Source organism: Acomys minous, assembly GCF_964271855.1.
Source record: "Acomys minous genome assembly, chromosome: 7".
NCBI classification, from domain to species: Eukaryota; Metazoa; Chordata; class Mammalia; order Rodentia; family Muridae; genus Acomys; species Acomys minous.
Window position 1 is genome coordinate 73,840,956 of NC_140488.1, and position 14,410 is coordinate 73,855,365.

The following is a 14,410-nucleotide window of genomic DNA, read 5'->3' on the forward strand; positions in this document are numbered from 1 at the left end:
TCTTAGCTACTTCTACAGCAACATGTCTGCCTGTGTGCTGCCATGCTTCCTGCTGTGATAATAATGGACTAAGGCTCTGACACTGTAAGCCAGCCCCAATGAAATGCTTCTTTTGTAAGAGTTATCTTGGTCATAGTGTCTCTTCACAGCAATAGAACAGTGACTAACCACTGAGCAAGCCAGGAGAGCTGAGCTCAATCTTGGAAAGCCATGTAAAGGCAGCTGGAGTGAATGACTTTTTTTTACTTTATGTATATGAGCGTTCTATCTGCATGTACACCTGCAGGCCAGAAGAGGGCATCAGATCACATTATAGATGGTTGTGAGCCACCATGTGGTTGCCAGGAATTGAACTCAGGATCCCTAGAAGAGCAGACAGTGCTCTTAACCTCTGAGCCATCTCTGCAGCCGTGAGTGAATGACTCTTAAAAGGTGTCTTCTAGCCGGGCGATGGTGGTGCACGCCTTTAATCCCAGCACTCACTCGGGAGGCAGAGGCAGGTGGATCGCTGTGAGTTTTAGGCCAGCCTGGTCTACAAAGCAAGTCCAGGACAGCCAAGGCTACACAGAGAGACCCTGTCTTGAAAAAAAAAGATGTCTTCTAACATCCATACTTATGTGATGCTACATGTAGTGTGCATACACATTTCATGCATATATACCATCACACTAGTTAAAATTTTAATTTAAAACAATCAACGAATTTTTATTTTTGAAGCAATATGGTGTTTTATTCATTATACATTTTATATGTCATAAATACAACAGTTAAAAAATTTAAATATAGATACAAAGGACTATCAAGATGGTTCCATGAGTAAAGGCACTTGGTGCCAAGCCTGAGAACCTGAGTTTGATCCCCAGGACCCAGGGGCAAGAACCAGCTTGGCAAGTTGTCCTCTGACCTCCATATACTTTCTATGTGGCCATGGCACATGCAAGCATGAAGACTGAGGCCATTCCCCATTCCCCAAACTTGTGGTAACAAGAGTTCCTAATCCCAGTGTTAGGAAGATAGAGAAAAGAAGGTCCCTATGGCTTGCTGACCAGCTAGCCCCAAGCCAGTAAGAGACTCCTGTAGGCTTTGACTTTTTCCAAGCCTACTACTTTATTTGAGGTTCTTTAATGCTTATACCTCCCTTCCAACCCACCTACCCTAGATAGGAGAGAAAAGAGGTTACTGGGAACGGGAGAAGTAGACCTTCTGGACTCAGTTCCTGGGAGCAATCCCCCTGGCATAGTCGGCAGGATTTCAGCAGACCAGCAATTCAACCAAAGTTGGTGCTGGGACCTGGAACAGCAGCTGGAACCTGGAGCCCCGAAGTGGTCTCTGGCGTGGTTCTCTCTAGGAGAGTCTCAAAGTGGAGCGATGAACAGACAAACCATACCAAGACCCAAAAAGTGTGTGTGTGTGTGTGTTTACGCACACACGCGCATCCTCTCAGAGTCTATACTAAGATGTGTTTCAACTGGCAAAAACCAAGCCCCCACACAAGGTGGTTCATCTTCTCGTGGATAAACATCACCTGTTCCATCACAAGTCTGTTCCCCATCATACGCTTGGGATCAAAACAAAAATACATGTCCATCCACTACAACCCCCCCAATCTCAAAACAAACAAACAAACAAACAACCTACTAAGGTGGACAGCTCTGAAGAACATCTGCACTTACACGCATGACTGACTAAACACTCACACACACACAATTAGGCCAGGAGTGGTGTGGCATATGTCTTTAATCCCAGCACTCAGGCAGAGGCAGGTGGATGTCTGTGTGTTAGAGCCCACATCAACCATTAATTAAGAAAAGTGTCTCACAGACTTGCCTACAGGCAATCTGATAAAACAAATCCCAACCAGCACTGCATACAATGAGCTTAAAGGGTAAGTATTGGTTTTTTTCTTTATTTTTATCCCATCCCCAGACAGTTTTTCTCTGTGTAGCCCTGGCTGTCCTCGAATTCACAGAGATCCACCTGCCTCTGCCTCTGGAGTGCTGGGATTAAAGGTGTATGCTACCACAGCCTGGCTAGGAAAAGTGTTTCTTTGCTAAATTCTGTCCCTTTAGCCACCAATTGGAGAATACTTGCTGAGTTTAGTTCAAATAACCGCATGGGAGAATTAAGTGCCTTTTTTCTAATTTTAAATTATACCACTTAGTTATGTGTGTCCTTGTGTGCCACAGCATGCATGAGGAGGTCAGAGGGTGTGCTAGCTAGTTTTATGTCAAGTTGACACAAGTGTCATTTGAGAAGAGGTTCAAACCTCAGTTGAGAAAATACCAGCACCAAATCAATAGTGGGAAGCCTGTGGTGCATTTTTTTCATTGATGACTAACATCAGACGGCCTGACTCGATGTGGGTAGTGCCACCCCTATGCTGGTGGTCCTTGGTTCTAAACAAAGACAAAAACAAAAACAATACAAAACCCCCCAGCAGGCTGAGAAAGCCAGTATCTCCTCCATAGCTTCTGATTCAGTTTTCTGTTTTGTTGGGTTTTTTCCCCCCTAGTCAGGGTTTCTCTGTGTAGCCCTGGCTGTCCTGGACTCACTTTGTAGACCAGGCTGGCCTTAAACTCACAGCGATCTGCCTGCCTCTGCCTCCTGAGTGCTGGGATCAAAGGTGTGCGCCACCACGCCCGGCCTGATTCAGTTTTTGCTTCTAGGTTCCTGCTCTGCTTTTTTCAATGATGGACTGTAGTGTGGAACTATAAGCAAAATAAACTTTAAAAAATGTATTTACTTTCTTTTAAAAATTTTAAATTATTATGTATACAGTGTTTTGCCTGCATACACACCTGCAGGCTAGAAGAAGGCATCAGATCACATTATAGATGGTTGTGAGCCACCATGTGGTTGCTGGGAACTGAACTCAGGACCTCTGGAAGAGCAGGCGGTACTCTTAACCATTGAGTTCTCCAGCCCCCTTTTTAAATTTTATACACATTAGTATGAATGTGTCAGATCCCCTAGGACTGGAGTTACAGACAAGTGTGAGATGCCATGTGGGTGCTGGGAATTGAACTAGGGTCCTTTGGAAAAGCAGACAGTGCACTTAAGCACCGAGCCACCTCTCCAGGCCCAACTCCTTTTTTTTTTTTAATTTTTAAATTATAATTTATTCACATTACATCTTGCTTCTCCTGTCCCACCCTTCCTCCTTTTCTGCTATATTCCCTTCCCCTAGACCTCTGACTGGTGGGGTCCTCTGCCCTGAAGGTCTGACCACAGCCTATCAGGTCCCAACTAGATAGCCTGCATCCCTTTGCAAATTAAACTCTTTCTTCCCCAAACTGCTTATAGTCGTGGTGTTTTATCACAGCAACAGAAACCCTAACTAAGGCAGAGGACAAGTTACAGTTACCAGTTCTCTCTACCATGTGGGTATCAGGGACTGAACTTGGGCTACCGGACTTGGCAGTAGGCACCTTTTCCTGCTGAGCCACCTGACAGACATTTATTTAAAGAAAAAGTTGAGAAGCTGGAGGCATGGCTCAAAAGTTGAAGAGCACTTGCTGCTCTTGTGAAGGACCAGTTTGGTTCCTAGCACAAATGTCAAAAGTCTTACACCATCTGTAACCCAAGCTCCAGGGGATCTGATGCCCTCTTTTGTCCTCTGTGGGTACCCACACACATATGCACACACTCATAAACACACAATGCACCTTAATAATAAAAATAACTTTAAGGAGAAAGTTGATGTTGAAAGGCTGCTTGGCCACCATGTGCTATATTAAGACAATACATGCCATGCAGATCAGAGCTGACTAACTTGAGTTATGTTTTTCATGTGCCAATTCACCTACTAACTACATGCCAAGGTTTTCAGGGGCCTAAGATTTGACTCCTGAACATGGTTTCAGAGTTAATTTATGACACATGCTGAGGGTTCATGTTAGTCTGGGAAAAATGGGAACGCAAGTTAAAAGGAGTTTGCATGAGTCTTCATTAAGAACTGATAACCGAAAGTGACTACAGAACATACTGATGGCCACCTGATCTTTTCCTACAAACTCACACTGACAGTTCACAAGACATGAGGATTATTTCATACCTTTTAAAGATCTAAACAAAATATAAAACACTTATTCAGTCTTTCATGTGATTTTATTTTCTTCCTTCAACCATAATAATATGATATCCAAATTTTGTCTTAACTGGTGGGTCTGTGTACACAGGCTTATCCATTCCACTTACAGGCAAGGCAAATGCTGCTTCTTGAAATGGTCCCACCATGGACCCTCTGGTCATCCAACCCAAGTCACCCTGAAAAATCCAAAAGATACAGGATATCAAGTGGCCTTAAAAAGAGAACAGTTGTACTGTAGCTTCAGAGAGCTTTCCCAATATGACTGCAATGGCTCATTGGGCTGTATTATTCACCTGGGCTACGTAGGTGCTGTCTCAACCGGGAGGAGGAAAAGTCTAAGACTGGATGGAGGGCAAGTGCTCAGAATACCGCTGCATTTTGAGGTGATCTGTGAAAGGTTGGTCATGCCCCACATTTAGACATAGGGGACTCTGTGTCCTTGGTGCTTGGTTTACCAAGGACATGCTCACAAGCCTATAATGTACTTTGACCGTAGTCTCCCCTCCCCACGCTTTCCCCTTAACACTGATGATTCTTATGCAACTGCTCATAGATTATACACTGGGGGGACTAGGGCTCAAACCTGGGCTTCACATATGCCACACATTTACCTACATCCTTAGTTCTACAAGCTGCTCACTTCTGCTTTTCTTGAAACAAAGATATGGCTCAACTTAATGACAGATGTAGAAAATAGTTTTTGCTTTAGTATTCTCTTTGTGGTGGAAACTTTTTTTTTTTTTTTTTTTGCAATGCTAGGGCTTAAACTCAGGGTTTTATGAATGCTACCTCATTCCCCTAGCATGACAACAGAACACTGAAATGATAGCGAGCAACATACCCCTTGCCTGGCTTTATCTTCACTGTATTGTGAGGCCACTTCACTGAATCTCATTCCAGACTTTAACTTTTCCATGGCTTCCATGATTTTGCCATGTTTTTCACATAGAATGTGTCTGACCTACAAGGGAAAAGCATGTCCAGTTAGAGGAAAATGATTCTTCTTGGTGCAGGAGTCTCATCTGAACTATCCCTGGTAACTATAAAACAGCACACTGACTCACAGTCGTTGAACATCCCGTAAGTTTGCACAGCTGAGTGACTGCCACAAACCCGTTTCTGAATCAAACAGTATCTCAGAACCCTGATTGAGATGGCAAGTGGGCAGCAGCCGGTGGGAACCGCCCCCTTCCCCATGTATTTCAATGGTAACTGGAAGAAGTATGGAGCTGGTTGAGTGTTTAGGTCCTAGGGTCCAATCCCAGCTCTGTTGTATGAACTTGGGCAGGCTTTTGAGCCTCCAAGCCTATCCCCCATGGGACTGTGAAGGAAGCTATGCAACCAGCACTCAACAAATTGCTGCCTATTTTATCTTATCAGAGTGAAAATAAAACCTGCTTGGAAATACTCCTTTCCCCTCTGAGACAAGGTTCACATATAGTCCAGAACACAATATGTAGCTGAGGACGCCCTTGTCCTGTCTCTTCCAAGTTCTAGACTACAGGAATATCCTACGCCACCCAGTTTCTCCCTTATCATTTAAGAGCCAAGTATCCTTAGGGTTAACTACTGAAATCCGGGGTAATATTGGCCCCAGATTCAGCCCCGATAGCCATCTCGCAGTAACTTGCCAAAATGACAAACACAAAGGGAAAGCGGGGCACTTGCTGTATGTTCTCCAGGCCTTTTAGGAAACATGGAGTTGTTCCTTTGGCCACACACATGCGACTCTACAGAAAGGCAGATATAGTAGCCATCAAGGGAATGGGCACTGTTGAGAAAGGAATGCCCCAGCCGGGCGTGGTGGCGCATGCCTGTAATCCCAGCACTCGGGAGGCAGCGGCAGGCCAGTTCAAGGCCAGCCTGGTCTACAAAGTGAGTCCAGGAGAGCCAAGGCTACACAGAGAAACCCTGTCTTGAAAAACAAAACAAGAAGAAGAAGAAGAAGAAGAAGAAGAAGAAGAAGAAGAAGAAGAAGAAGAAGAAGAAGAAAGGAATGCCCCATAAGTGTTACCCCAGCAAACTCAGAAGGGTCTACAACGTCACCCAGCACGCTGTGGGCATCATTCTGAACAAGCAGGTTAAGGGCAAGATTCTCACCAAGAGCATCAATGTGTGCATTGAGCATGGCAAGCACTGTAAGAGCAGGGACAGCTTCCTGAAGCACGTGCAGGAGAATGACCAGAAGGAGGAGGAAGCCAGGGAGAAGGGCACCTGGGTTCAGCTGGTGTGCCAGCCTGCGCCACCAGGAGAAGCTCACTTTGTGAGGGCTGACGGGAAGGAGCCTGCGCTGCTGGAGCCCACTCCATATGAATTCATGGCCTAATGTACAAAAAGAAATATAGGACCTGGACTGTAAAAAAAAAAAAAAACACCGGCCCAGACAACTAGTGGAGGGACATAGGAGCTACAAACACATCAAAAACGGGGCACAGAGGGTCAAAGGCACTTGCTGCCAAGCCTGATGGCCTAAGTTAGAGCTCTGGAACTTACATGGTGAAAAGGGAGCACCAACTCCCACAAGTTGTCATCTGACCTTCATACATGAGCCATGGTATGCATGCATGAACATATGCATGTGCACACACACAGAATATAGAAATAAAAACAGGGCTTGGATAGACAAACTTCTTTAAGACTGATTTAAAGTTCTGTGGGGCTGGAGACATGGCTCAGCAATTAAGAGCTCTTCCAGAGGTCCTGAGTTCAATTCCCAGCAATGAAATGGTGGCTCACAATCACTTATAATGTGATCTGGTGCCCTCTTCTGGTATGCAGGTGTGCATGCATACAGAACACTGTATACATAATAAATAAAGAAAATACATAATAAATAAATAAATAATAAGTGCCCGCAGAGGCCAAAGGAATCAGATTCCCTAGAACTGGAGTTATAGGCAGCTGTGAGCCACCTGACATGGGTGTTGGGAACTGAACTCAGGTCCCCCAAAAGAGCAACACATATCTTTAACTGCAAAGCCATCTCTCCAGCCCAGCAAACACCTGTTAATAGAAACCGATCCCTGTTATTGATTGTGTACGTATGTGTAAGGATGCATGTGTGCCATATTGCTCAGGAGGAAGGCAGAGAACAATTGCAGGACTCAGTTTTTCTTTCTACCACATGGGCTCTTGCGATTGAATGTGTAAGAGTTGGTAGCAAGCACCTTGTGTAGGATGTGTCTAGTCCCACTCAGAGGAGACACGTACACAAGCTGGACAGCAAAGGACAGCCTCCTGGGGGACAAGAATGGCTCAGGTCTCAATTTGATTTAACTAGAGCTTCTAGACTGCCCTTTTCACTGAGCATGATGGGATACACCCATAAACCCAGCACCTGAGAGGCTGACAAAGGAGGATCATGAGTTCAAGGCCAGCCTGGGCTATAGAGTTAGCCCACGTTTGTAAATAAATAAACAAAAAAGGGAAGGAGAGGATAGAGAAGATGCTGGGGCTCCAACCCAGGGCACCAAGAAAGGTAACTGTTGATAGGAGCTGAGGAGCAGCCGTGGTGCACACCTGTAATCCCAGCACTCAGGGAAGCAGAGGCAGGCCATCTCTGAGTTCGAGGCCAGTCTGATCTACAAAGCGAGTCCAGGACATTCAGGGCTACACAGAGAACCGTTGTCTAAAAAAAACCCCAAAAAGCTGGGCGTGGTGGCGCATGCCTTTAATCCCAGCACTCGGGAGGCAGAGGCAGGTGGATCGCTGTGAGTTCGAGGCCAGCCTGGTCTACAAAGGGAGTCCAGGACAGCCAAGACTACACAGAGAAACCCTGTCTCAAACAACAACAACAACAACAACAACAACAACAACAAAAAACCCTAAACAAAAGAGCCTTCTATTCCTTGTGAAAATATTATTAAGTAATTGTGGGGTTTTTTTTTTGTTGTTGTTTTTTCAAGACAGGATTTCTCTGTGTATCTTTGGCTGCCCTAGAATTCTCTCCATAGACCAGGCTGGCCTCAACTGACAAGAGATCCACCTGCCTCTGCTTTCCAAGTACTGGGACTAAAAGGTGTATGCCACCACCACCTGGCTGGTAAATTATTAAATTTAATAGTCAACAATGAAACCAATTATCAAACTCATTCACTTAATGGCTAAGTAATTTAACTATTATCAAATATTATTATGAAAACACAAACATTTTTATTGTGAAGTCAGTAAATTTTCACTTAAGGAAAATTTTTGTTTTGTTTTGTTTTTCGAGACAGGGTCTCTCTGTGTAGCCTTAACTGTTCTGGACTCGCTTTGTAGACCAGGCTGGCCTTGAACTCACAGAGATCCACCTGCCTCTGTCTCCCGAGTGCTGGGATGAAAGGTGTGCACCACCACGCCCGGCCACTTAAGGAATTTTTTGACTCCTTTGCTGTTCATTCAGGTCATTTGGGTTCAAGATTTTTGAAAATAGCACTTTCTCAAAAAAAGGTGCTTAGCCCAGTTGTGCTATTAGCCCTTTATTCTTTTACCTCTCCTTGAATTAAAAACAAGTTATACAGCTGGTGCAATGGCACACACCTGTAATCCTAGCACTCAGGGAGGCAGATGCAGGTGGATCGGTGTGAATTTGAGATTAGCTTCGCCTACAAAGTGATCCCAGGACAGCCAAGGCTATACAGAGAAATCCTGTCTCAAAACAACAACAACAACAACAGAAGTACTGAGTGCTTTACACACATAGATCTCATTAAATCCTCACGCCAACCCCTGAGACTACACTGGTGTTTGCTTAACTTTGGCAGGACGTTTGAAAAACCTTCAGACTTCTCAAGAAGACATTCAGGTGCAGGCCCTGGGCCTAGAGATCTTGATGCAGCAGACCTGAGTGCCCACAGGCACTGGAGGCTTGAGCTCTGCAGGTGTGGTGAGCTCTGCAGGTGTGGTGAGCTCTGCAGGTGTGGTGAGCTCTGCAGGTGTGGTGAGCTCAGCCTTGACCACCTAGGCTGAGAACCACTGGCCCAAATTGCCTGCTGACTGCAGTGCAGTGCTGCAAAGGGCTGCTGAGCAGCAGCACCGAGAGCCATGCTAAGATTACAGGTCAGGTTTGGGGCTCCCATCACCAAGACTGAGTCTCCTGAGCAGGACCTAGCAGTTTGGGTTCAATGCAGAGAAAGTGGCCGACCCCACATTGAGGTCTGACAGGGGAATGAGTATGAGGAAAAGCAGTCAGGGCTCCTCAATGTGAGGATGAAGCCCTTAGAGGCCCTTCCCTTTCTGAGGAGATGTGGAGGATAGAACATACGAAAGCCTAGGAGGTGCTGGGCAGCAGCGCGGGTACGAGAACTTGAAGCCTAGGAGAACAGATGGAGAACAGGAAGAGGGAGGCTCAGCAGGGGTGACTCAGATTCAGCTCTTAGTGAAACGGGAGCAATATGCGGGTACAGAGGTGTGGTTGATTCTAGAGAGTTCTGGTGCCAGGGCCTTTGAGAAACATCAGAAACTCAGATATCCTTTGGCAGGTAAATAGTCAAACACACATGGCACTTCCATGTTATGGAACAGAACTTAGCAACACACAGCAATCTGAATGAACCTACCAGAAAATTACACTGAACAAAAAAGCCCAACAGTCCCCTAAGGTTATAAACTACATGATTCCATCCAATTTAACATTTTCTCCCCCTGGTTTTTTAAGGCCAGGTTTCTGTGTAGCCTGAGCTGTCCTGGACTATGTAAGAAGACCAGGCTGGCCTCGAACTCACAGAGATCCACCTGCCTCTGCCTTCTAAGTGCTGGGGTTACAGGCACCCGCCACTGTGCCCACCTGGCTCTAATTTAACATTCTTGAAATCAGTAAAGTACATGATCAGAGAGCCGATTAGTTGCTGCTTTTAATTAAAAATGGGGTAGGACTCATTGGGCATAGTGGCTCACGCCTTTAATTCCAGCACTTGGGAGGCAGAGGCAAGCAGATCTTTATGAGTTTTAGGCTGGTCTACAGAGTGAAGCCATGTATCAAAACAACAGCAACAACAAGAAAACAAAACATTAAAAAATGGGATAGAAAAAAAAGGGGACACCTTAGAAGCCTGTAATTCTAGCACTTGGGAGGCAGAGACAGGAGGATCCGAAATTTAAGGCCACCCTTTGCTATGTAATGAACCTGAGGCCAGCCTTGACCAAAGAAGACTGTTCAAAAAGAAAAAGTCTATGTGTTGGGGAGATAGAAGGCGAGGAAGGCGGGGGGTGGGGTGGGGGGGGCTCTAGTTATAAAAGGGCAGCAGGAGTGGTCTTTACATAGGGTAGAAGTCTTGGGGTGTAGCTAATATTCTGACCATGCTATTGAACTATAGTTTTTGAAATGTTACTATTGAGGTAATCAGGGTATAAAATACATGCATTAAACAAAAAGCTTAATAAAATTTTAATCCCAATCTACTGTCCTACCTACTTACATGCCAGTCCCATAGAGCTACTTCAAGCTCTATGCACTGGAGTACTCTCCTAGGTTGGGGTCTGGATAGTAAGCACAGTATATCCAGTAAAGAGCACACACAGCCCAAATGACCCTACAACAACATCCTTTATGAAGAGGCCGTGCTGGAGACCAACGTGCCAGCTCTCATGAAGCCCCACAGAGCCAGATGGCCCTCATCCCAGACTGTAACAATGACTACCTCTGCAACTGAGTACAAGACGACATAGCTGGGCTACACCATGCTTTATGAAAACTCTTCTTGGGACACCAGAATCCCAGCTGACACAGGTAAATGCTCACACAAGGTCAGAGAACAGGGGTCAGAGGTGGCGCAGTGGTTAAGAGCATCTACGCTGGCAGCTCACAACCATCTGCAACTCCAGTTCCAAAGGATCCAACATTTCCTTCTGGGCACTGCACACACACACAATACAGACAGACAGACATCCAAAACACGCCCAGAAAACCAGATCTTTGTTCCTCATCTCCGACTGTCTCTCAGGGACATAGGTGTACTGAATAGAACAGCTCAGATCACACTTTGCCCCATCCTTCTCTTCCTTTTATGCTGGATGTGTATGGTTACATTTATAGGTAGAGGCAAGGAAATCCATTTATTTTAACCTCCTGTATCTTGACCCAACATAGAAACTCCTTGTTACATGACTGTGCTAGTACAGTGCTGTTTGCAGACACTCCTCTGGGACTGTGTGATTAAGTGCTTCAAGTAACTATTTGCTGTCTCTCATCCATGGCCAAAGTAACAAATCTGTGTGTGTGAAGGTCAGAAAATGATCCTTTGTAGGGTGCCATCCACCCTGTCTTTTCTTTTGAGATAAGGTCTTCCACTGGCATGGAACTCACCAATTAGGCTAGGCTGGTTAGCTAGCCAGGGCTGGAGTTTTAAGTGTGTGCCGCTATCCCCAGCTTTTTAAATGTGGGTTCTGGGAATCAAACTTAGGTCATTTCTGCTGACTGAGCTATCACCTTGTCCCTAAATTAACACATTTTAAAGAATAGTGCTAAAGGCGTGAAAATTCGACCTTTTGAAAGTGAGAATGGTGCTGGGCGTGGTGGCGCACGCCTTTAATCCCAGCACTCGGGAGGCAGAGGCAGGCAGATCGCTGTGAGTTCGAGGCCAGCCTGGTCTACAAAGCGAGTCTAGGACAGCCAAGGCAACACAGAGAAACCCTGTCTCGAAAAACCAAAAAAAAAAAAAAAAAAAAAGTGAGACCGGTCTTTGGTTTCTAGTTTTGTCTCATCTTGTCTTTAACTTAGGAACAAGTTACTCACACTGCCTTCTTATATGTACCTACACTCACACCTTAAAACTTCACAAAGGAGCCGGGCATTGTGGCGCAAGCCTTTAATCCCAGCACTCGGGACGCAGAGGCAGGTGTATCGCTGTGAGTTCGAGGCCAGCCTGGTCTATAAAAGGGAGTCCAGGACAGCCAAGGCTAACACAGAGAGACCCTGTCTCAAAAAACCAAAAAACAAACAAACAAACAAACAAAAAACCAACAACAACAACAAAAAACTTCAAAGAAAAAGGGGACAAGTAAGACAACTCACCTTTACAGCATTGCCACCACCTTTAGGGCCTTGAGACTTCTTGTCAGCACTGTCACTCCCAGAGGCTGCACCTCCTTTAAATAATGAGAGAGAAACTCATTTGAGCTGTACTTTGACATTTATAGATAGGTCCAACTCATAATACATGGTGAGCCTTCTGTTACAGCTCCAAGCTCCAATAGGCTACATGGTGACTCACAGAGTCAAGTTAACCTACCTGTGACTCACCTCTAACAACAGGAAATGTGCCTTCCAAAATACTTCACAGAAAATAAAGACATGAACGTGGGCATAGATGAATAAGCTCCAGAAGCCTGGATTCTCCAGACTTCCAAAGCTTGCCTTCTAATGGCAGAACACTAAACACCGCCATTATATAAAATTATATAATTTGTTATGTTCTGTGACAATGTGTTTGATACTTTCAATTCTAACATGCAACATCTCCAAGAATGTATTTTGGCAGCTTCAGTTGTATCTCAGGGGTAGAGTGTTTGCTAGTGCTGTCTTTTTAAAAATATACTACAATGTGTGTATGTCTAAAGAATGCATTCATGCCACAATTTCTGCAGTCTACCACAATGCCTACCAATGTCCTCCTGGCAAGAGTTTGTGACATTCAAGTTAGCAAGCACTGGTAGCATATCTTATTACTCTCAAGTTTTATGTCAAAGGCAGCATATTAACTGTTTAGTGGCCAAGGTAGCTAAGGACTATACCTGGATTAAGTATTCAGCTTAACAACTGATTATTAAATATTTCCAAAGTTCCAGCTCTGGGGGGCAGGGTATGTGTGCATAATCCTATCTTCATGTTTATTTTGGTTTTTGTTTTGAGACAGGGTCTCTAGGTACTTTTGGTGACCTCAAACTCAGATCCTCGTGCCTCAGCCTGCCTGTCCCTCTCTGTCTCTCCTTCCTCTCTTATTTTTTCGAGACAGGGTTTCTCTGTGTAACCTTAGCTGTGCTAGAACTCGGTTTGTAGACCAGGCTGGCCTCGAACTCAAAGATCCACCTGCCTCTGCCTCCCTAGTGCTGGGATTAAAGGCGTGTGCCAAGACTGCCAGGCTTCTGAAATGATTTCTTTAAAGGACTTCCTGGCTCCGAACTGACCTTATTAACATCATATACAACACTCCCCACGGTTTAGGCTTCTGCCTTAATTATGCCCAAATTATCGATAATTTGTCTTGAAGTTTTACTTCAGCAATGTTCTAGCACACAAACAGTGCTGTTTCCCATCGGTGCTTTTAGGGCTGGGCTCTTGGGTCAAGTATGCTTTACTCTATTGCCGCTGCTTATCTTGGCCTGCCTGAAGTGTCTCCAGTTTGTTTCTTTACCCGTTCTCCACCTTCTGTAACACACTATCTCTCAGCACTACATTCAGCACAGTATTTTCTGGCTACTATCTTCCCCAGTTCTTCCAGGGATGACTAAGAGCTGTGTCTTATTTTTCTAGCCTGACAGCACAGCGATGTGCCTACCACCCTCCTCAGTGGGGTGGGTGCACGTCATGAGACCTACACGGACCACTAGTGTCGGCTTCCTTTTATTGCTGGCGATTCAGATTACATTTTAGTGGTAATAAACCCTTAAAATAACAGTTCCAGGTGGCGAGAAACCATCCCCACCAGCTTCTGCTATCCGCCACCAAGGTCCCTGCACTGAAACCTCAAGTAGCAGCCCCTCGCGCGTTTTCTGATTTACTGGAGGAAAACAAACAAATAAACATAACCATAGCGACTAGGAAGGTCCCTGTTCACCCGCGGCCCGCCCAAACATAAACCGTAGCGTCTCCGAGGGCTCCTGGTCACTTGCTGCTCGCCTTCTGACCCCCACAGCTGTCGGCCTACTCCTGCCCTTCTCCTCATCCACCCCCGACGCTCCCGGATTATCTCGGGCGGTCTACCTTTCCCCCCTTTTCCAGAACCACTTTTCCCCTTCGGCGGCATCTCTTAAGCTTGCCGTTGAATTCGCAACTGTTCCGGTCCGGTGCTAGAAAAAGGCCCCTTCAGGCCCCATAGGTATGTCCTAAATAATGCCAGAAGGAAGCTTCACAATCAACCATTTCCGCCGCGGTTTTGGAGAAAGGCATAGCTTGGGACAGACTCAAGCTTTTGGCTCCTTGACCAATCGGAGCTGGAGTTGCTTGACCAATAAGAAGCTGAAGCCCTACGGAGAGGCGGAGACAAAGGTTGCCCCTTAGCTTTTCCTCACTCCTTTCACACTTCCTCTGTTGCGTCCCCGCTCTGTGTTCTCTTGTCTCCCCCACCCCCAGCACCCCCCTTCACGTGCTCCCCCGCAACCGCCCACGTCCCCCGCGCATGC

General features: G+C 45.7%; 2 protein-coding genes across 2 annotated transcripts; one reads left to right on the plus strand and one right to left on the minus strand.

The window, feature by feature from the left end:
- Positions 1–4,095: 4,095 nt before the first annotated feature.
- Positions 4,096–14,163, minus strand: PIN4 (peptidylprolyl cis/trans isomerase, NIMA-interacting 4). Its single transcript, XM_084789468.1, has 4 exons — positions 13,992–14,163; positions 12,084–12,157; positions 4,932–5,051; positions 4,096–4,266 (listed from the first exon to the last, which is right to left on the minus strand). Exons 1-4 carry the CDS (start codon positions 14,032–14,034, stop codon positions 4,108–4,110), a joined length of 396 nt encoding a protein of 131 aa, XP_084645594.1. The 5' UTR covers positions 14,035–14,163; the 3' UTR covers positions 4,096–4,107.
- On the plus strand, positions 5,063–6,932 carry LOC311601756 (large ribosomal subunit protein eL21-like). Its single transcript, XM_084789469.1, has 2 exons — positions 5,063–5,863; positions 6,075–6,932. The coding sequence occupies exons 1-2, from the start codon at positions 5,726–5,728 to the stop codon at positions 6,414–6,416; spliced, it is 480 nt and encodes a 159-aa protein (XP_084645595.1). The 5' UTR covers positions 5,063–5,725; the 3' UTR covers positions 6,417–6,932.
- Positions 14,164–14,410: the final 247 nt, after the last annotated feature.

Excerpts from the sequence above, each read along its gene's own strand:
- LOC311601756 (XM_084789469.1), top strand. The coding sequence starts at position 5,726 with ATGACAAACACAAAGGGAAAGCGGGGCACTTGCTGTATGTTCTCCAGG. Across the intron at positions 5,864-6,074 it reads CCATCAAGGGAATGGGCACT|AAGAAGAAAGGAATGCCCCA; the intron begins GTTGAGAAAGGA and ends AAGAAGAAGAAG.
- PIN4 (XM_084789468.1), bottom strand. The coding sequence starts at position 14,034 with ATGCCGCCGAAGGGGAAAAGTGGTTCTGGAAAAGGGGGGAAAG. Across the intron at positions 12,158-13,991 it reads TTCTGGAAAAGGGGGGAAAG|GAGGTGCAGCCTCTGGGAGT; the intron begins GTAGACCGCCCG and ends CATTATTTAAAG. Across the intron at positions 4,267-4,931 it reads AAGATAAAGCCAGGCAAGGG|GGTGACTTGGGTTGGATGAC; the intron begins GTATGTTGCTCG and ends TGGATTTTTCAG.